Genomic DNA, 22287 nt, shown 5'->3' with positions numbered 1-22287 from the left:
TCCTTACCGCAGGCACCATTTTAGAAGCTCTTTGGAAACATTTGGTGGAAATGGCAGGGATAATTTTGGCTGTGTGACTCCTCCAGGCATATCTTGCTTTGTCACTAAAACTCTCAATTTAGGAATTATGCTGGCATTTTCTCCAGCTGCTGAGATGTCTAGATGTCAATGGCTTATATGTGTCCTTCTCAGTTATAGCTAATTTATTTCAAACTTATTACCAGACCGCAATTAACTTGGCTTTTTAAACCAAAGAAAAAAATAGCGTATTAAGTCACCACGCGCCACAGAACATCCTAACTCGTTAGATCATGTTCCTTTTCCCAAATAATACCCCCAGCCGATTGAACACCCAGTCAGAAATAGAACCTTGGACTGATGAGGTAAATAATATTTCCACTTCCACAGCGGCAGAGAGGATTTGGCGTATCTGAAGGATGAGGTAAGTAGATACAAAACCACACTGCTAAATGGCTTTGGACTTGAAATGGTGATTCCAGCCATCATGGAAGGCGAGGTATAATAAGCGACGATCAAACCGAGAAGCCCTTCCTGCCGCCTGCCCCACCGGACTGTGCTAAGGATGCAGCTCATCTGGGAGGAAACGGCTGCATCGCTGGAAGCAGACACAATGGGTAGCGGTCCCCGCGTGGAAAGTGACGCCCTTCACGTAGCGAAGCCGGGAGGGAGATGGAAGTGCTGGAAATGTTGAAAGCGGCTCTTGGGCCGTTTCCACCCACTTACATAGGAAGGTGGTAGTTCTGATGTAGCATCTACATAGATAAAGATAGGCGACTTGAATCCTAAATGTTATGTTGATACGCAATCTGAAAATAGTATATATATTGAAGATTTTTTATACGCTTCCACATTTTCAGTGCAAGGCCTTTTCATTCTTAGTTACAGGCAAGGGCCCAAGTTTTCTGAGACTCCACAGCCAAATCATCAGGGAAATAGAAGGAAAGAAACACACACACACACACACACACACACACACACACACACCCCTCTTGCTGGAAGCCATATGCAAGAGAGAGATGGTGACAGTGTCTGAAAAGAAAGCCATTTCTATTTTTTACATCTTTTTTCACTATAGTGAGGGTGTAAATTTTAACTGACATTTTCCAACTAAGTGAAAATCATTCTGGGGGGACAAGTGGACGCAGTTACCCACTGAAAGTACGTTGAAGGCTTCAATGTTGAAGGAAAATATCGACTTGATTTCCAATAGTTTCACCCAAGACAGGCTCCTGCCCCAGGAACCTCACAGGGCCTCGTGGAACACAGAGCTGAGGTCAAGGCCGCGGAAGAGAAGCAGGAGGCCCCCGGTGCCTTGCTCGCTGCGGGGGACAGGCAGGCACCTGCAGTAACCGGTGTCAGGACCACCAGAAGCAAAGCAACGGATCCGTTCAGCCCCAGCACGCGGTCTAGAGTCCTCCTGCCCTAAAGTCAGGCCGGGCCGCACCCGGCACAGCCATCCGTCTTCTGCCAGGATGGTGTCGCAGGACAGTATGTGGCTTCCTGGTCCCCGGAGTGATCTGTGGCAGTCTGTGTTTTCCGGAAATAGCTGCGAAAATATTTCCGGTCCCACATGCTCTTCTAGAACCTTGCCACTCCAGCATCAAACAGTGGGGTCTGTCTTCTGCCCTTGAACCCGGGCTGGACTTTGTCAACACAAAAGAAGAGATGCTCTGTGAAGTCCAAGGTCCTTATACAACTCCACCTGCTTCTCTCTCTCTGTCTCTCTCCCCCGTCCTCCCTCAGTCTCAGGATATTCACCCTTGGAATGTACCTGCCATTTTGCGAGGAAGCCCAAGCACCAGAGGGAGACCGTGTGTGGCTACTGCCTCCCAGCTGACACATCTGTCACCCAGCAGACACGTGAGTGAGGAGACCTCCGCGATGTGCCCCCGCCGCCATCGGACCACAACGGCACGCAGCCCTGAGTCAGGACGCCCGGCTGAGCCTGTCAACCCCGCAACTGGAAGAGGAGTATTATACACACACACATATAAACATATACATGACATAACGTATAAATATTGCTTATGTCATTCAGTTTGGGGCAACCTCCTACATAGCAGTTGATACCCTGCACATGGGCTGACAAAGTAGGACGTCACGCTGTTTAAGAATTATAAGCTTTGGGGGCGCCTGAGTGGTTCAGACACGCATCTGACTCTTGCTTTCAGCTCAGGTCATGATCTCACAGTTTGCGGGCTCGAGCCCCACATCGGGCTGTGTGCTGACAGTGCAGAGCCTGCTTGGAATTCTCTCTTTCCCTCTCTCTCTGCCTCTCCCCTGCTCTTGCTCTCTCAAAAAATAAACTAAAAAAATTTTAAGACCAAAAAAAAAATAATTATAAGCTTCAAATATTTTTGTCCATGTGATGTCCTTCAAGAACTTTGAAAAATCATATATCTGCCCACATTTTTTCAGTTGGTATCTAAAATTTTTGTTATATGTGCAAACAGCTATAAAATAAAATTTCACACAAAATCACTACATTATTCTGGTAAGTACGTCCCCTGGAATGTCAACACAGTCTGACAGCCACGATCACCCGTGTTTAAATACAAGATCCATGTCTTCTTCAGGATCCGAATTTTCACATTGTTTCCTTTTCTCTTTGGACGAATGTCTCTGTTCCACTTCCCTCACAAAGTTTTATCCTAATATCTGTTTGCATTTGAAAATCATTCCTTACCTCATTATGCCTTTCTGCAAAAAGAATCTATGTATGCACTTACGTATTGAAATTCTAAGCACTTTTCTTTCCAGTTATTACAAAACACTCAATACTTAAAAACTTTTATAAACATCAAGATAATATTTTACAGAAAGTACATCTCTTAACACGATGGGCAAAACCAGTTTTCAGTTATTTTAAGTATCCACAGATGAATATTACTATTGTATAGAATGAGCCAGAGTTCAACATGAATTTTAATCCCTGTTTGTATTTGTATAGATTTAAGTGCCAAGAAACCTCGCTCACATAAATAAGTAGATGGAGTTGGAAGCGGTTTTGATAGAGCAGTGTCACTGATTCTTTCAACCTCTTCCAAGTTCAATGCTAGAAATTGCATTGCAATTCACTCTCAAACTTTATTTTTAGTATTCTATACCATGACAACCCGGTTACATCTAGCTTCCGTGTTATTGGTAGCAAAGAATTGGAAATCACTTGGCTTGAACATTTCCCCAGAAAATGTTCTGGGAGATTGAAAGGAGGAGGGGAGGGCTTTCGGTGACAGGCAGAGGGTCAGCTCGCTTTCTGTTTCTCACCCACTTTCAACCTCCGCCTCTAGGGGACGACCCTGGGCTTCCAGCCCCACCTTCACACCAGCTCTCCTCTCTTCGGGCCAAACATGGGATACAGCTTGTGTGTCTGCTCTTGAGACGTCACTATGTGTTGAACTCACTCACCGCGTCCTGCCCCTTCCTGGGCTCCTGTCCGCGCAGGCTGATGCGTCAGGATGGGGAGGAAAGAGCTGCCCATGATAGTCCCCCATTCTTAGCTGGTGCCGAAGGACTCAGACCCACCCAAACAAATGTCTTACGCTCTAAAGAGGAGCCTCAGGTAGAAATCATTTCCACGGGAGCAGCATAATTTTTTGAATATGCTCAGTGCTTTATTGAAATCTCCAAAAGGCATTTGGAGGAAAGGCCTCAGTTAAGCTCCTTACAGGATTTGTGCAGAATACTGTCCTGCACCCTGCTCAGGGAAAAGGGGTTCGGAGAAGGATATATTTGGAAGAGATTGCATGCCATTCCCTCTTCTGGAAGTTTCCAAATATACGTTGTACGTTTTCACAAGTTACATAACAAAGAAACCCATTTGATTGGATTTTTTGAAACTCATTGGACCACAAATCCAGTTTTTTGTGTAGTACTTGCTAATATCCTCACCTAGCCAGCCTTCCACAAACATCCAGGGAAAGGCTAAAGTCAGAGAAATTTGATGACAGATTTTGGTCAGAAACTGTTCAGTTGGGTCCTGCACGTGGTGAAGCCTGACAGATCCCGTTCAGCTCTTCGCTCTGTGAAGCGTCCCGCAGACCCTCAGTGCGTGCGCGGCGGGATGGATGGACTTCTGACCTCCGGTTTGAACGAACCCATGGATGGCAGCGAGACAAAGCCACGTGCTCTTGAATTGTGATTGGGACATGTGTGCTTTGGGGGGATATCGGGAATGTTGTAATTTTCCAGTGCAAACTTTGACATTTTGTTTCTGGGTCACGGAGAAAACGCCATCTCTCATCACCAATTACTGTTTTCCTCAAACCCATGCTATTTTTGTCCAGTTTCCTTTGAAAGACCAGAACAAATGCGAAGCCTTGGCTCTCTCCTCTTGTCATTCAAATTCGTGGTACAGATTTTTTTTTAACATCTCACCTTGTGTTCAAGTCGTCCTTCAGAACGTGTGAGTTGCTCTCAAAAGTTAAGTCTTCTCCCAGTTCGTGTCCCCTGTGCTAGAATCACAGCTCCTACCTCTACCGCGACCATGTCATGGACCCACTGTTCACTTGGGTGGTCATCGACTTCATCTATACCTGGTTTAATTTTCAGGGTCACACTCTCACTTTTGATGTGTTTTATGTCTGATCAGGTTTCTTTTTATGTATTTACATTTTACATGAAAAATTGAATTTATGTGTTCGTTGACTTTCTTCACCCCAATTAATGGCTCATTCTTCTAGGTCAATGCGTTGTGATGCATTCCTCCATGTGTTAAGGCTGCTGGAACAAGATTAGTTTAGACAATGGAGAGATCAGTGCTGCTGCAAGTCAAAACAAGTCGCGACATGCTGGAAGACACTCCTACTCTGGTTTTTTAATCTACAAATTAAGGATGTTAGATGTAACTCTTCCCGGGTCTAAGCTACTGTATGCGGCTCAGCTCAGGACTCTTCTGTTCCCATGAGTAAGACGATGGCATTTGTAAGCATCTATCATTCATTAAATGCATCTGCAACTTTTGAGATTCAATCATTTTTCCATTTATTGCAGCTCCTTCAGGGACAAACTCTGTTAACTTGCTAAACACCCAGTTGTGAGGCAGTGCCCTGCCTGTGGGGGTGGCTGAATGCACTAAGGCACAAAGGAACATGCCCTTAGGTTGTGGAAAGTGTCTATGCGTCAAGGGAAGCCCTTCAACAGGAGACCCTGCGTCGTGAAGGCGGGCACTTCGGCTTGTGAGTGAAGAGCAGGCACCCCAACGTGGGACGAAGGGAGGACAAACCCACAGACATAAGGACCGTCAGGGAGTTTGGGTTCATGGAGATCTTTGCAACTCAGGAAAACCCAGGAGCGTGGCCAGCTCTGAGCTGAGAGACTGACTTGCACAGGAGTGACTTGGGGCCATACTTTGGGGGTCCCAGGCATCCATGGAGGCTCACTAGAATCGGATTCTTGGGCGGCAGGAGAGGAGGCATCGCCGCTGTTGAGCAGGAAGTGATGGACTCCGTGTTTTCGGAGGCCCCGCTGTATTTGTGCACAGACTGTAATGACAAGGGAAGGTGTGGGAGGCAGGGAATGGTGGGGGCTAGACTCAAGGTGACGGGACCCTAAAGGGACAGTCTGGAGAGACACTACAGCGAACTCTAAGAGCTGGGTGACTGATGGGGTGAGACAGGAGGCAAAGATACCTCAGGGTCTGAGCCTGAGGAAGGAGATAATTATGGCACAAATGACAGGGAGGAAAACACGGCAGGGAAGGTTGGCCTGGGGGACAGTGCTGAGCTTGGTGCTGGCCGCTGGCGTGTGGGTGGGTTGCTCTTCTGACGCTGGAGGAAGCGGGGGTCTGGAACCGTGGGGCACGTGGGGCACACGCACGTCCTCTGGTCACACCTCTCAACAGGCCAGTGGCTTTGGCTCCCGGGGCTTCCCCACTGGCATCATTCCAAGACAAAAGGTCCCAATGTTGGTCTGTTTCCAAGTGGCAGTTTCTTGTGCTGTCACTTGCTGTTGTCATTTGCTCCCAGGTCCTGATATCCTTGTTAAGATTTTATGATTGAGGGGCGCCTGGGTGGCTCCGTCACTTAACGGCCAACTTCGGCTCAGGTCATGATCTCATGGGTCATGGGTTCGAGCCCCGCATCAGGCTCTGTGCTCGGAGCCTGGAGCCTGCTTCCCATTCTGTGTCTCTCTTTTTCTGCCCCTTCCCCCACTCACACTGTGTCTCTGTCTTTCTCAAAATAAATAAATGTCAAAAAAAGATTTCATGATTGTCACTAGTCTAGACATAGACTTACCCCAGGGAGGATTAGAGATATAATAAACAGAAGAGTCTTTTCTGCTTGCGGTATTGTTCTGATTACAACAATACATGTGTTTTTTTTTTAATAACTCAAACACAGAAATTTGCACATAAAAAGCCCAGACTCTTCCATATATATACCAGGAGAGGCGAAAAATACAAGCATTGCAATAAAAATTGGAATCAATCCAATATCCAATAAGATAATCCATTAAGGAAGTTATAAGTGCTTATGTAATAGAATACTATTCTTCAATAACAGTTAGTGAATTGTAACAATGGACAGCAGTAGAGAGAAACCCCATAGCATTCAATAAAAAAAGCAAGCAAGAGTGAATACTAACAATGATTTTATTTATAGGAGATCAAAGCAGTCATACATAAGCAAACTACATACATATACTATGCATGAGTTTTTAAAAATTTTTAACATTTATTCTTGAGAGACAGAGCACAAGTGGGGGAGGGGCAGAGAGAGAGGGAGACACAGAAGCCAAAACAGGTTCTGGGCTATCAGCACAGAGCCTGACGTGGGGCTCAAACCCACAGACAGAGAGATCAAGACCTGAGCCAAAGTCGGACACTTAACCGACTGAGCCACCCAGGCGCCCCTGCATGATTTTATTTCTGTGAGATCAAAAGCAGGTAAAATTGTTTCAGGAGACATACTAAGTGATAAAGCGGTAGAGGTGAGCAAGGAGAGGATACTTCAAGCAAAGGAACAGTACTTTGGGGGCACGTCCAGAAGAGACACAAAGACAAAAACTTCAAAGATAATGGCAATTTCTATTTCTTAACCTCACTGTGGCTACATTGATATTTGCTTTATTACTGTGGCATTATGACGAATATGTGTATTTGATCTTTGACCCAGGTTCCTGACTGAGCTCCTAAATCCCCCGGAATTTCCTGGGGGAGAAGAGGTGACTCTCGGTGGGCTCCTGGCTGACTTTGGAAGGGGGCCGGTCACCAGAAAGACCACATCATGATTAGAAGCATGGAACTTTCAGCCCCATCCCCCCTCCTCCTGGAGGCACACGGGGTTGGAGCTCTGCTTCTGGAAGCTACATTGGCTGCTTTGAAGTTGGAATCGTGGCCACAGGCCCCGGAGGAAAGCTCACCGCGTTCCCAGCAGTGAGGGACCGGCCGCAGGAGGGACGCCCACTGGGGAGCGGGTCCATGAGGAGACATTTTCTGGACCTAATGGCAAAGCCAAGTCTGGCTGGAGCCCGCACCGCTAGGACCACACCGTCTTCCCCCCTGGGGTGGCAGGTAAATCCCCTCGCTGGCCAGCAGGGCTGACCTTCCGTCTCAGGTGCAGAGGCGGGTGCTGGGAACTCCTGGCACCGGCATTGCCCCCTCACCGGAAGTCAGTGGGACCTGGAGAGCAGAAGTCAGAGGCCGTTTCTGCTCATGGTGAGCCCTGGTTAGCACTTAAGAGGCCTAACGGCAAAAAGCGGGCTCTGGTAATGAGACGATGGTCCAGAGGAAGGTTTTACGAACAGAACGCACCCCCCCAAACCTGTATGATAGGGTTTGTGCCTCATAAAAGTCACAAGAGCCGTCACTTCCTCCCCCAACTCTCTACTATAAGGGATAGCAAGGTGCAGTCGGCATCTGCAAGCCGGAAGAGGGCTCTATCAGAACCTGACCAGGCTGGCACCGTGACCTTGGACTTCAGCCCCAGAACTGAGATATGAATTTCTGTTGTTTATAAGCCACGGGGCCGGTGGCACTTGGGTATAGCAGCCGAGTCAAGAGAGAGATAAAGGAAGCTGAAAGTGAGCGCAAGCACACCATCCTGTGCAGCACAGATGTGCTGTAATAATAGGTTCGCGTTATAATCCCCCCATCAGTGAACACGAGGGGGCGGGGCCCAACGACCACAGCGCGGGCACTCGGCGTGCTGACCGTCTGCGTGCACGCACAGCCTGGCACAGGCAGGAGGACGGCCAGGGGACATCCATCGGCTTCGGTGTCAGACCGGAGCTCGAATTTCTGCTCTCACGTGTCACAAGACAGTGGGCAGCGTTTTTAATTTCTTTCAGCTGTAGTTTCCCTGTTTGTAACAGAGGAAAAATATCCATCCCTCAAAACTATTGCAACGATCAGAGAACTAATGTTTGCAAGTGACCAACACATGATGAGCTCTGGGGAGGTAACACCAGGGGCAAAGGGAAGAAGGCCTCTTCCCCCGTCATTTACATTTTCAGTGGATGCAGCAGCCAGGACGGACAAGGAACCGGCCAGCTGAGCCACAAATAGCCGGGCCGGGCCTCGGATTCACGTCTCGAGACTTAGTTCTGTCTCTTCGCCTGTGACGAGCTGTCCAGCCAACCCGCCCGTTCGGCGATGGGCGTAATCAAGCCAGCTCTCCTGCAACGTAGGATTTTAATACAAGCACATGCGTGTGCGTGTGCGTGCCCGTGTGTGGGTGCTCACACACGGGCACGCACACGTTTAAATATTTCACGCTCATTGTGTAATGAGCAGAGTTCTGCTCAGGAGATCCTGTCATCGAGGACGGTGTAGCCGGACAGGGGAGTGGTTCTGAGGCACGCGGGGGTCGGAAGGCCCGGGATGGCCCGCGGGCCTGGAGCCCACGACTGCCCAGCACCCCGGCGGCCGTGGTTCCGGGGAACAGTGGGAAGGAAGGACATGGAGCTTCTGTGGGAAACCTGGGACTCATTCGGCTGAGTGTGAAGACACCTTCACTGCTCTCCACTGCCGTGCTCTACGATGAGGGTGTGCGCGCAGCAGAAACATCAGCGCCCACACGGGCACAGTGACGGGCGCTGGGCAAGAGGGGCTGTGCAGTGTGCGGCGGGAAAATCACCACATCTGTCGGAAAAGCAGCGTTGGTGGTTTTCTGTTCACTTGCTAGGTGAACCTTGGGATGCGGGTCAGGGGTGGGGTGGGTCTCAAACCTCCAAATCTTCAGTTTTCTCAAAAACAAAGGTAATAATAATAATGCCAGTGTTTTAAGGAACTGTTATAAAAATATAGTGCATGTAAGTTTATGTAAAAGTTGTAACTTCCTGCATTTCGGGCTCCATGTCTGTAAGCGGGGGATGATAATAGTATCGACTTCATCAGCTCGTTGGCCCGTGTGAAGTGCTTTTAACAGAATCTGACTCAAGGAAGCAAATTATCAGGCCGATAATTATCTAAACCCCGATTGTCACCTGACCCCCATCTCAAACCACTGCCTGCCCAATATTACTGATGTGTCTATTGGTCGCTTGCCTGTCTCCGGACTAGCTGACATTATGAATACAAAGAGTCCAGCATTGCCTGTTTCCTGTCTTCTCCTCTCAGGGGGCAGAGACCAAGGGCGCCTGGGTGGCTCAGCTGGGTACACATCCAACTTCAGCTGCAGTGATCTTCACGATCTTATGGTTTATGAATTCGAGCCCTGTGTCAGGCTCTGTGCTGATGATGCGGAGCCTGCTTGGGGTTGGTTCTCTCTCTCTCCATTTCTCTGCCCCCCCCCCCCACTTGTACCCTCGTTCTCAAAAATTAATTAATTTTAAATAAAGGAGGCAGTGACCAGAATCGTTAGAAAAACTCTACTGCAGCATTAATGATTTTTAAATAGACATATATTACTTATCTATTAACATTTATTAAGCATTAATTCTGTTCAATAATAAGATATAAAGAAAAATACATATTGTAGTATTTAGGATAATAATCTAGTACAGAATATTGACAACAGACATTTAGAAGAACAAGTATAAGAAAGTCATATCACAGTAAGACTGAAAATAGAATGAGTATCTTCAGCATTACATGCAAAACTAATGTAGTGGTCTAATCCATCAATAATACCGGAGTAAAAGATGTTTTCTTAAGTCAATAAATTTTTAACCAAAAATATAACATTGTTCCAAAATAATTAGTAGGAACAAAGACATTTGATATTAAAATTTTTTTCTCTATAAATGTAATTTACAAGACTATAGACTTTTTTTTATATCTCTATCTCCCTGAAACAAACAGCTGTTTGCGAGACCCGAAGCCCTGTGTTAAAAACAAATAGACAATGATGGTGATGCAGCAAGTAAAGCTAAAATTAAGATCTCTCTTGGAAAATGTTAAGAACTGACCCATCTCGCCAGCGAAAGAACAAAAAAGATAAATGTAGCATGAAGAGTGGGCATTTTAGAGCCCCCTTGCCGAGGCTTGGGTCCCCGCCCCAGCCCGTCAGTGCTGTGTGACTTCAGTCTCTCTGTCACTCAGTTTCTCATTTGCAACTTGAGGATAAAAGTAGTTACTTTAGGAAGTTGTTCTGAGGATCAAATCAGTTAATAGGACATTGTCAGGAGTATAATGTATGTTCAATAAATATAAGTTATTTTATTATAATAAATGCAAAACAATACTGTAAATATCCGGAATGAATACGGGATGAATAATGACTGATAACACAAATATTCAACATAAAACGTTGGCTTTGGGGGTTGGTGCACACAAGTCATCACCAGCTCTGTGCTATGGCTTAATGTGCAGTTCAGCATGACCACACCATCTATTAAAGTAACATCGTGTCTTCTCAATCCAAACGAGACCTCATCGACTGGAGGAGGTGTTGTGACCTTAGGAAACGTTAAGGAACATACTGCCATTACTGCTGTTAGCTGTGAAGACGTTTCAGAAAGGTCACAGCATGAAAAAAAGCGCATCTCAGAATCGATGAAATGCTGATGGAAAACACTGCAAAGTGGTCAGCAGAGTCAGACCACAGAAGGGCTTGTTTAAAAACAAAATTGTGGACCTAAAGTCTAATTTTCCACTAACTTCTAAGGGCAGGGACTCTATGTCCCCACTAAGTAGTGGTCGCCAACAGGGGTCTGGATTCTTGTAACCACCAGCCCCACCCTGGGGGCGGGGCCTCCCAGCACCACATCCTGCCACATCTCAGGTACAAGGAAAAGCCACCAGGGGCTGTTGTGGCCCTGAGCCAGGAGGAAGAAAGTTCAAAGAATCCTAGCAGCAGGGAGTCAGGCAGATTCTGGATGACCTGAAGGGTCCTTGGATAGACAGACATTCTACAGAAGTTGTGAGACTATTCTCTTCCCATTCGACCTTGCTTCATTCTCCCGGCAATTTGCTCCACGCTAGAAATCTGTTACGTTTCTTGGAGGCACAGAAAGAACTGCCTAACTGAAAACCAGCGCCGCTAAAACCCTTCCAGGTGAGGTGTTGTGATTTTAACAGACTTCTCTACCAGAAGGAAAACCACATACAAAGTAAAATTTAAAAGGGATGTCAACAAAAAGAGCTGTTAGCGTTGAAAACAAGATGAGTCACAGTGTTTAATCTGCGACAGATAATCCACATCAAGTACCTAAAGTCGAAAAGACTCCTCTATGTGCTCACCAAAACGCTGGCTCTTCCCGCAGGGCACACAGTTCACCTGACTCCCAGCCTCCCTTGCGGCTGCGCGCTACCACGTGACTTAGGAAGGCCAATGGAAGTACGCCTACAGCGCCACCTCCTGGCGTGGACGGAGCTCACTGCAGGCGTGCGGTCCTCCCTGCTCTCTGCCCCCGTGTGTCCGAGGAATGTGGGGAGATGGGCAGAGGACTCTGAAGCCCCGGAGCCTGGGGAAGCCACAGATGAAGGGGTGTGGGCCCCCCGGGGCTTTATGCCAACTTAGGGGACAGTGAACTGTCCCAGGAATAAGAAATAAACCTCAACTGTACTGAGTCAGTGAGATTTGGGGGTTGTGACAGTTTAGTCTACCTTCCTAAAGAAATCTTCAAACCACATGGTGGCCCGCTCGTGTATAAAGTATTCCAGATAGACTCCCAGAGTAACATGCTCATTGTTGGTCACACTTACGTGGCCCGCCCAAGACAGAGACAGGGCTGAGAGCGACGAGGCGTGGCCAGGGAACATGGTCAAGAATCCCCCTGAAAGAAAGGCTGGAAGACCACGCTGCAGGTGGGTAAACCTACTGACCAGATTCTCTGGGTCGGCCCTCATTATAATGACGTGGCCCCAGGGGAGCCCAGAGAAAACACGTGTGTGCTAAGTTACACCTGAAAAGATTTCCAACATCCTAGAGTAAAATGTAGGGCGAAGCATTTTAATCTGACTCTACAATTATGTTCATTGATAAGATGGGCACCCCCACCGAGGACGAACCAAACGGCTCGGCATGGGCACGGAGCGCGCAGCCTCGCGCTTAAAGGGCGGCGCTGACCGAGATGCGCTGTGCAGCTCCCGCCCCGGGAGACTGGAACAAAGCCGGACAGACTCCCAGAGTCACGAACAGAAAAGCGTAGGGGCAGATGGGCAGCAGGCAGCGTAATGTGCTGGGGAGGCTGGGGCCTGCAAGGACCACAGCACAAGCCACGTCGGCAAAGCATTCCAATTCAGGTTCTTAAAAAAAAAAAATTTATGTTTATTCATTTTTGAGACAGAGAGACAGAGAGAGGGAGACAGAAGATCCAAACCAGGCTCTGCGCTCTCAGCACAGAGCCTAATGCAGGGTTCGAATTCACAAACGGTGAGATCATGACCTGAGCCGAAGTCACTCAACCGACTGCTCCGCCCAGGTCCTCCCAGTTCAGTATTTTTAAGGCAGTGTAGGATGTGTGGGCGGGGACTCGCAGTTTACAGTCGATTTTTAAAAATTTATTTTAATGTTTTTTATTTATTTTTGAGAGACAGAGAGAGACAGCGCGAGCAGGGGAGGGGCAGAGAGAGAAGGAGACACAGAATCCGAAGCAGGCTCCAGGCTCTGAGCTGTCAGCACAGAGCCCAACGCAGGGCTCGAACCCACAAACTGTGAGATCATGACCTGAGCCGAAGCTGGACGCCCAACCGACTGAGCCACCCAGGCACTCCAACGGTAGATTTTATTCACTCACTTGACAAGTGCTGACTGAATGTCCGCTGGCTGTCTGAAATCCAAGCTCTGGTCTAAAAGCTGTTGAGGGTCTTTTCCAATCTGCTGCTCTAAGGAATACTTTATGGTAAAATAGGATGAATATAGAAGAATGTAAAAAAAAAAAAGGCAAAAAAAAAAAACCCCACAAAACCCCAGGACAAAAAAAAAAAAAAAAAAGAGTGAAAAGAACTTGGCTAAAAGGTAGAGGAAGAAAAACACAAAAAACTCAAAAAGAAAATAATTTTTTAAAAAAATACAGAGAGTTTAATGTGCATTAACTGTAACAATATGCCGTGTAGGAATTCTCAAAAACATAGCTAAAAAAGTACTAGTGTCAGGAGCTATAACAGCCTAACTTTTTATTAGATACTTGACCAAGAAGATGCTACACGACATGAAATGTTAGGTTACGTTGAATTCATTTACATGCTTTTTGCTATACATTTGGGCTTTTATCTAAAATTGTATAAACGAATACTTCATTAAAACTAATTCGAATTCTACAACTACTAGGAACAAAGAAAACTGGTAGAGGTGAGCCCTCTCTCTTCTCCAGCGACCAGGTAGCAGGATTACTGAGTGGTAATCTGCAGTGTCTTCTTTACCCCCTATGTTTGGTGCGGATTCGGCCGTGAGAAGCTAACCGAATTGTCACAAGAAATGGCCTTCGGGCAGGGGACTAAGCTCTAGAGCCCCTACTGCCTTGAGAGAAAACAAGGTAAATAAGTACAAAGTCTACGAGGCCATCTTAATTATTTCAAACGGCTTCTCAATTTGAATATGGAGCATATAGGGCCATGTTTTTTTAAAAGCAGATTTTCATTTATTCCAGTTTCAGTAATAGTTCAGTTGAACGTATCATTTCATGTTTTGTTAAATCTCGCCCAAACTGAGAAAGGGCCTCTGAGGTCTGTCACCCGCGGAAAGAGCGCTACAAAAACTAGATCTCACCTCAGAAATCGCAGGACAAAGGACGGTCCTTTGTGAACAACTGACTGCTGATCGTGCTCCACGGGCACATCGGGTCCTCTGTGCTTCCAAGCGTCTTCTTTCCAACTTTTGTCTTCACCCCAGTGAGATCAAATCATTGACATTTTTACTGACTTCTAATAAGAATCTGGAAAGAATCTCTTCCGTCTCCATGCATGCTTTTATTCTTATAAATTCTTTATTTTCTTAATGCCTCGCTGTAACTGGACATTCAGAATGGGGCTCATCACGTAAGCCACCTGAGCCCCACTCAAGACGTCCTGTCCGCCCAAGCGAGCCCAAGGCCGTGTTGACGAAGTCTTCCGGCCACCGCGTGGGCCTGGGCACAGCCCTCTCGTGATGCTGGCAACCGAGGCTGTGCTTTACCAGTCATTTTACGTAAAAAGGCGTTGGCCACGAGGGGACAGTGGCTGCTTTCCAGCGACGGCTTTAGAGGTTACTTACTTAACTTGGTTTCTAATTTCTCTCACTGGTGAGAATTGTTGGCAACCGCTGGCTTAGAACTAGTTGAACTTGAAAACTGATTTTTTACATACCTTCGTTTAAATGGGGTCCTCTGAAGATGTATCTATCTCAAGGACAGCATTTTCTTCCTAGACATGAAAGGGTTTAAAATCATGTAAGATTTTTAGCTTCTCTTTCTAGTTAATCAGTCTCACCCAAGGATTCTCAACCTTTCTGAAGTGAGGAACCATAAAAGACCATCCATGTGGGCTCACTGTTATATATAAATCTCTGCTTTCCAATTAATTTGCACAATTATGGCCTCTGCTCGAAATTATGGGGTAGAGGAGGGTAGGGGGCACCACAAGCTGGAGGTGAAAAATGCAAGCATTTCCAATAGCCCACCCTGGGCCAGCCAGCCCTCTCGGCCCTGCCCGGAGCAAGGAAGCTCCCCGCGGTCTCTCCCTCCTGCCAGGGGTCCGCATACTCGTAGAAAGGCAGGTGAGGAATAAAGGAGCAGACATGTTCAGTCTCCAGTGTTGGCCAAAGAAGTTGGCTTTATCGCACCTTCCCTTTTACCTGCTTTCCCCTCCCTGTCACCCATCCAGAAGGTAAGGGGAAACAGTGCTCTCGGGTTCTCACTTTTCTGGGTAGATCTGTTGATTACCTCGAGTGAGCCAGGAATTCAGAGATTTCAAAATTCTAAGATACTTCTAAATAGGCTGAGAATTCCTGGTATAACCAAAAAAGCCTTTTAAGTATAGTATTTTAGCCAGAAAAATAATTTAATTACATTCAAACAATATTTTCTAAGGGTTAGTACTTATAAGGAAAAAAATCATGATTACAAATATCTCTTACTATAGCACCGCGACATGCAAAAGATCTAAAAGAGCTCTTGAGAATTTTAGCAAATAAATTTCTAAAATTATTTGGCTAGTCGACTAAAAGTATTGACTGCCATCTACAACTCACATAAGTAAAAGAGAACACAAAGACAGATTTTCCTGTCCATTTTGGAAACGCTCGTTCCGTTCCAAATGCTTCCATTTCCTGGAATTTGGGAGCTGACCCTTCAACGCTCAGCACAGTAAAAAGCGTACTGAGAGAGAGCAATAGTTTGCTTCCATTTCCAGTCTCCCGCAGAAGGGCCGCGCCCCTGCACGCCCCTGCACACCCCTCCGCTCGGCCAGGGTGCGGCCAGGGCGCGTGAGCTGCCCGTGTGTTCTGCTACGTGAACAGAACTATCGGTGGCTTAAAGGGAAGGGAGAGTGGTTTGTGAAATATGGCGGAAGTCTACATGATGCAGGATCGAAGGGACGAGCAAAATTAAAGCACCAATTTTCTTATCATTTTCCACCCAGCCTAAAGCAGGGCTTCACATATGTGAGAATCAGACTGAGCTGTATCTTATAAATAGATACACACACACACACACACACACACACACAACCAGACACAGACTCAAAGGAATGATGGTGTGACTCAATGACCCATCTGGTTTGTCAATTTCTGTTAACGTTATGGAAAAGAAAGCTTTCCCATAATGTCCATAGAATAATGAAACCGCCACCCTCCCAGGATCTGGACAAGCGCCCTCGCACAGCTACGGAAATGCACGGTCCACGGCTGGGCTACTGGGCGCGAGGGCTCCGCTAAAGCCCGGTCCGGGCACGGGGACCTGAGAGCCGCGCTCTCTCCAGGAGATCGTGGGGGAGGGGCGGCAGGTGTCTGCCCGGGAGCCTGACTGGGAGCCGGACCGCCTTTAACAAACTTCCCACACACGCGACACAACAAACATACACGTGACTCTTTTATTTGTCATCAAAATGGGAGCCATCACTGTAGTGAATAAAAATTCATGAGTCAGAATAACATGCCATGTTTTTTATTGTTTTCTAAATCTATTGGTACACTTAACACTCTAGGGTAGCTTCACAAAGTGTAAAGAATGTACGACAGTGATATTAGGCTGCATCTACTCACCGGAAAGAGAACACAATGTGGCCTCTGCAGTGATTACTCATTATACAATATTGCAGATGGACAAACACTATAAATCCTAAAATGCTAACATTGCAATATATAATTGTCAGTAACATCCTGCCTTTTTTAAACTGGCTAAAAACATGTGTTAAAGTCGCCCCACATACACACCTTCAGGAAATGTTGGATTACACTCCGACATCGAGGCAGTGAAACCCCCAGACAGCAACTATTTAATGCAGTGACTGGCCAACTAAATAATTTATTCAGCACATTGATAAAAGTCTATTCAGTGAAAGCCATCACGAGGGTAACACTAGGTTTGGGCAGCTGCACACCTACGATCTACGATCCTATCTGTACTGAGGATACACCGCCAAAAATAATTCTACGTAAATAAGCTATGTGAAAACAACAACAACAAAATTCAACGCATGATGACAAGGTCAATTTCTCATCCGTGCGGTACTTAAATGTGATCATTCTCTTAACCCTGGTAACAATAAATGGAAAGTCTCGCCAGTTTCATCTGCTTTTTACCCTTGCTTTGTTACATTTTTAAACTTTTTAATTAAAGAGTATATCCTTTCTTCTAGCCGCCCCCCCCACCCCAGGATTAGCATGCTAACCGAGGATCCACGAAGTAGACAGACACCCTCTGCCCTGGTAGAGAAGGCAGTCATTCAGTTTTACCTAATTAAATATTTCCTTGTCATTTGTCACATGACACTGACCTTTCTGATGTGATTATTTCCTCATTCTCTCATCCATGAATATTTATTAGTGCCTATTATCGCCCCTGCCTCCCTGATCCTCCAGGGAAAGGTTTCACGTTTCTCCCTCTCGCTGCGGGGCTAAGCCGGGTTGGGCACACGATGGAAAGGACCCACAGGCCGGCCAGCGCGAGTTCTTGAGCAGGTGGGTGGTGCCTGTGGAGGCGGGGGATGTGGAGGAGGGGGTGCCCGCAGGCCCCTCCCCTAGGCCACTCTCCTAGGACCTCAAAAAGGTCTCGTCACTGGGGCTCTATTTTGAGCACTGTTCATTCAGCTTATCAATTTTTAAAGCCCTTATTAAACAATTTGTCTATTATATAGAACACTGGTTCTCAATTTACAGAGCATTTACCTTGAGTCTCTGGGCTACTCCATAACCTATAAATTCTTATTTTTTACCCTGTAAGAGCAAAATCTGCTTCTGGGTCATCTAGCAGCATGTCTTCCTCTGAGTGGTTGATGAGGGAATGCTGGAGAAAAGGAGGCTCTAGTTGTCCATCTGCTTTGGCAAATCACACCCTTTATATCTAATGTTTCCGACCTAACTTTACACTTAGGTCTTGTCACAAGAAACATGGGGTCGTGTGCCCGTGAAAGGCGCTAGAACAGTGGGGCGTTTCTACGCTTCTAATTACGAAGAGGTGGAGGGTGAGCGATGAGCCACCCTCTCCGGCACTTTCCTCCGTTGTCGTGCATGTTTCTTTTATCAAAGGCCTTCCCGTTCGTTCATTTGTGCATAAAGCGCACAGAGATGGCACACACGGATGTAGAGCGCCGCTCCTCTGCCCGCGCCTTCTCCCCTTACAGAACGCTCTCCCTCTCCTCTGCAAAGCCTGTGCCGTCCGAGGAGGCCGCCGCGAGCAGCTCCGAAGAGCCCTTGGAGAGCCTCGAGTAGCTTGGGCGTTGGCTTCGCTTCTGCGTCACGCTTCTCAGGTTTTCGTTCTGAACGGCAGTCGGGGTGGGACTGGAAGCGGGCCGCAGAAGGACCTGGGGGGTCTCCCTCCCACCTTCCATTGCATCAAAATTCTGATTGGCTCTGTTAGCTGGCGCACTGTTGTTGTTCAGAGTGACGGTGCTGGGTGTTCGATTCAGGTTGTAGGCTTTCTGACAGGCTGGCCAGTTTTCCTCGGGGCTGCTGGCGATCAAGCTACATTCGGACGGGCTCTTCTTGTCTTCGGAACAAATGGACATCCGAGCAACAATGGGATCTTGCAGGCCGCTCAGGCTACGCGGTATTCCCCGCTTCCCACTGTGGCCGTCGTCTTCAAGCTCGATGAGATTCGCCTTTTCGAGCTGGGAGTCGTCGGCCCCTTCATTGTGAAGAGAGTGATTGGGGGAACTTTCGCTGGATCTCACTCCCGAATCGGACGAGTCCTTTTTGTCAAGGAGGGCATCTGACAAGTACTCTTTCGCTTTAATGAAGGTTCTCATCGGCTCAGCCGGGTGCTCTGGAGACTTGGATACTCTCTCTACTTTCCCTTCACCCTTCTTCTCTTTGTCATCTTTGAGCAGCGGAGTATTATCTGATTCTTCCGTCCCCGACTCATCTTCATCGCTGGGAAGTTTCTGATAGCGCAGTCCACCTCCCTTAAGCTTCAGATCTGTCTGGAAGAGACTGGACCTTTCTGAGGACTTCTTGCTTGGGAGAAGCTTACTGCCAGACTGGTCGGATTTCTCATCTTCTTCAGTGATAGGATCGAGGGGGGAGGCGTCATTGGTGGAAACTCCTGATGAAGAGTAATCGATAACGTCCCCCCTCTTCATTAGAAATGACTTCCTTCCATCATCTGGCTTTGGTTCACTATCCTTCCCTTTTTCTGGTTCTAGATTAGAGTGAATGGAGCCCCCTGAGGAGCTCTGACCCAGGTAGCACGTGCTATGTGGGGAAGACCTGCCGCTGATGGTGGCAGAGCCCGTGCCCCCTTCTAACTGAGACATCTGAGCAATGTACTCTCTATAGGCATCTCTATACTCGGCCTGCACCTTATCAGTAAGCTTTGAAATTTCAATACTGGAATCCTGGGAATTGAGACTCGAAAGACTTGGGGTTCTGCGAGTTTGTGACTGTGAAGACAGAAAAAAATAAATTTAAGAATTCAAGCAAGCAAAAAAAAAAGGCATAAATATCAACTTAGGAAATATATATGTTTACTTAATTTTTAGTGTCCTCAAAATACCAAATTCCTCTTAAAGGATTCTACGTAATACAGTTTAATAAAAGCTGTGAACTTATGGATAATTTTACTGTTGTTAGAAAGCTTTATATAAATTTTAATAAAATTAGTTTATTATTAATATTCTAAAGTATAATTAAAGGTTATATTAGCAAATAGTCTTAGCATTTATTTTTATAACTTCCAACTTTTAACTTTTATTTAAGGAAAAAAATCACCTTCATTGATATACAAATTCCTCTTAAGAAAGACAAAGAAAGTTAGAGTTAAGATATATCTCAAGAACAAAAAACTCAAGTCTTCAATGTATCTTAAAAAGAACCTTTCTCTGATGAGCACCGGGCGTTGTATGGAAGTGTTGAGTCACTATACTGTACACCTGTAACTAATATTACACTGAATATTAACTAACTGGAATTTAAAAAAAAAGATTAATAGGAAAAAAAGAATTATTTGCTAAATATCCTTGAAATTAAAAAATTAAAAAGAACCTTTCCTAACTCATACAACCTAAGTTGCTGTCAAGTTTCAATTGAGTAGTAAAATGTACTCCAAATGCCAAACAACGATAATGATAATTTAAAAGGAATAAAGCATAGAGTCCAGTGGAAAAGACAAATATAGGATCCAAATGAACAGGAATGGAAGCCATATGAGGCCAAGAGTCAGATCCTAGTAAATAGAGAAATTAGGTATTTTAAAAGTTTGACTTCCAATGTGAAGTCGAGGGTTAGAATTGCTGTAGATCTCAGAAAAGCTAGTGAATGAGATCAGATCAGGAAAAAGAGGAGAGACATGGAAGAAAAAGAACCACGGACATCTCAGAAGGGACAGGAGAAGGGCTGAGGCCCAGAAGCAGAAATGAGGTGAGGAGGCTTCGTCTCTCTCCTATGGGAGAAGTGACCCATCTCCTCCGGAAGCCACCCCCGCCCCCTTGGATTCAGACCACACGGAGAACGCCCTCCTCCGCTCTTGCATGCGCTGTGTCCACACCGCGCAGGAATCCACGTGGTCTGAACAATCCCCCAAAGAAGGTCCCATGATGTCACCAGCCACCTCTCCATCCCAGTGGTCCCACCAGAGTGTGCAGTGGGGCCCCTGGAGGCTCCAGGATGGCTGACGGGTGAGGTCACAAGAGATTTAGTGCAGAAGCAGAAAGGAGGGGGGGAGGGTTGCCTTCTGCTGAGCCAGGCATTAAAGAGATTTGCAAAACAATCCCATTTTCACTAAAGTTTGCTTTGCTTGGGAAAATACTGTCATTTCTCATAAAAAGGTTATTTATATCAACTTATAATGTGTTTCGTTTAAAATAAATTTATAAATATTTCTAACGGTTCTCCATTTTTATTTCTAACATGGTAAATACCGACAGATACAACTTACATAAACAAGAGCCGTTTGGGGTCTTCAGTAATTTTTAAAAGTGTAAAGGGACCTGAGATTACAGGAAAGTTTTGGAGCCGCCGCGTTAATGAGAAGGCCATGGGTTCCAGGTCACGGTAGGAAATGCCAAGTATGGAAACGCAGAGAATGAGGATTTCTTAAGGAATTCCAGGGAAAAGAAAGGAAGCACAGTTGTAGAAACACAGGGACAAAAGGGTCAAGTGGGAACACGTCTTCTCCTGAAAGAAGGGAATTTTTCTCTCCGTCAGTACCCGATTATAAAATGATTTCCCAACATAAAGAGAAAGGTATATATGCCTGGTACGTATAAAAAGATACCGCCACCACCACCACGTTTTCGCTACCAAACTAAACCAACTGTTCTTAAAAATGGGAGGCCCACCAGGGACTGCTTCTCCTAAATCCTGCTCCCCCTCAGGATGGTTTCTGGGGTAGCTCCTCACTGCTTGTCCTTCCTGGCCTGTCCTCTCTCTTCGGCATCCTGCTCGGTTTTTCCTTAGCTTCTTTTCCTTATCTTCTCCTTACTCCCTCTCGTGTGTCTCCCACTTTGCTCTTTATTCCCGATTCTCACCTGGCCTCTCTGTGCTAAGAACACCCAGAGGAGGAGCGCACCCATCCCTAACATCGGATGACAGAGAGAGAACGAGGGTCCCCACGCGTGGGGAGTGCGCGCTGCCCACCGGATTATGCTGCCCACAGGGTAATGCGTGGCGATTTTCCAGTGAAGGCGGATCGTAGCCACCGCGTAACGGATGTAACAAGAGCACAGCAAGCGAAGCCAGGGCTCTGCTGAGCAGCCCGACCAAGGGGGCCCGGTCCCCGTCTACTCTCTAGGCCGTTACCCGGTTTATTTTTTGACGGTTCTTACCAATTTCCAAAATGATCTCATTTTGTCATTACTGTACTGACTCTCCTCTTCAGAAAAGTATAGTTTCTTGAAAATAGGGAGCCCTCGGTCTTGTTCATGGAGGTACGCACCAAGGATTCTCCAAGCGACTACAGAAGTGCACCCAGATATCCCCGGGCAGTTAGATATCGCCCGGCTGCTTCAGGAATATGAGAACGACACTTCATAAATACCTGCCAACTTAGGTGACTGTGACGTGGGGCGCCTTCATCCAGGCCAAGGGCGTTCAGTTCCTCAAAGCTGAAGTTCAGCGTGTAGGGGGTCTGGCCGGAAAGCTCAGTGTGAGGCAACTCGTTGTGGGAAGAGCGACGGGCAGACTCGCCGTGCGGAACCGGGCCGCCGCTGTTCTCAGTAAGCGACCGCGAGTCGTCAGGGGCCACCTGGGCCTCGGCATTTCTCATCTCTAGGACCTTGACGGAGCGAGAAATAACATTCATATCCACGCT

At 46.7% G+C, this 22287-nt stretch overlaps 1 protein-coding gene and 1 long non-coding RNA gene across 2 annotated transcripts in view; one reads left to right on the top strand and one right to left on the bottom strand.

Moving 5' to 3' along the window:
* The first annotated feature begins 11185 nt into the window (after nt 1–11185).
* On the top strand, nt 11186–11981 carry LOC115289213. The gene is made up of 2 exons (XR_003907473.1): nt 11186–11459; nt 11668–11981. It is a non-coding gene; the product is annotated as an uncharacterized LOC115289213 (long non-coding RNA).
* A 4488-nt stretch (nt 11982–16469) lies between these two features.
* KIDINS220 (kinase D interacting substrate 220) overlaps nt 16470–22287 on the bottom strand; it is a 90642-nt gene continuing 84824 nt past the window's right edge. The window contains exons 28-29 of the mRNA XM_029938576.1: nt 22015–22251; nt 16470–19420 (exon numbers count right to left, since the gene is read on the bottom strand). Coding sequence (XP_029794436.1) covers nt 18158–19420; nt 22015–22251 — 1500 coding nt within the window. The 3' untranslated portion in view covers nt 16470–18157. The remainder of the gene's footprint in view (nt 19421–22014; nt 22252–22287) is intronic.

This window comes from Suricata suricatta, chromosome 4 (assembly GCF_006229205.1).
Source record: "Suricata suricatta isolate VVHF042 chromosome 4, meerkat_22Aug2017_6uvM2_HiC, whole genome shotgun sequence".
NCBI lineage: Eukaryota > Metazoa > Chordata > Mammalia > Carnivora > Herpestidae > Suricata > Suricata suricatta.
This window is presented reverse-complemented; position numbering and strand designations above follow the sequence as displayed.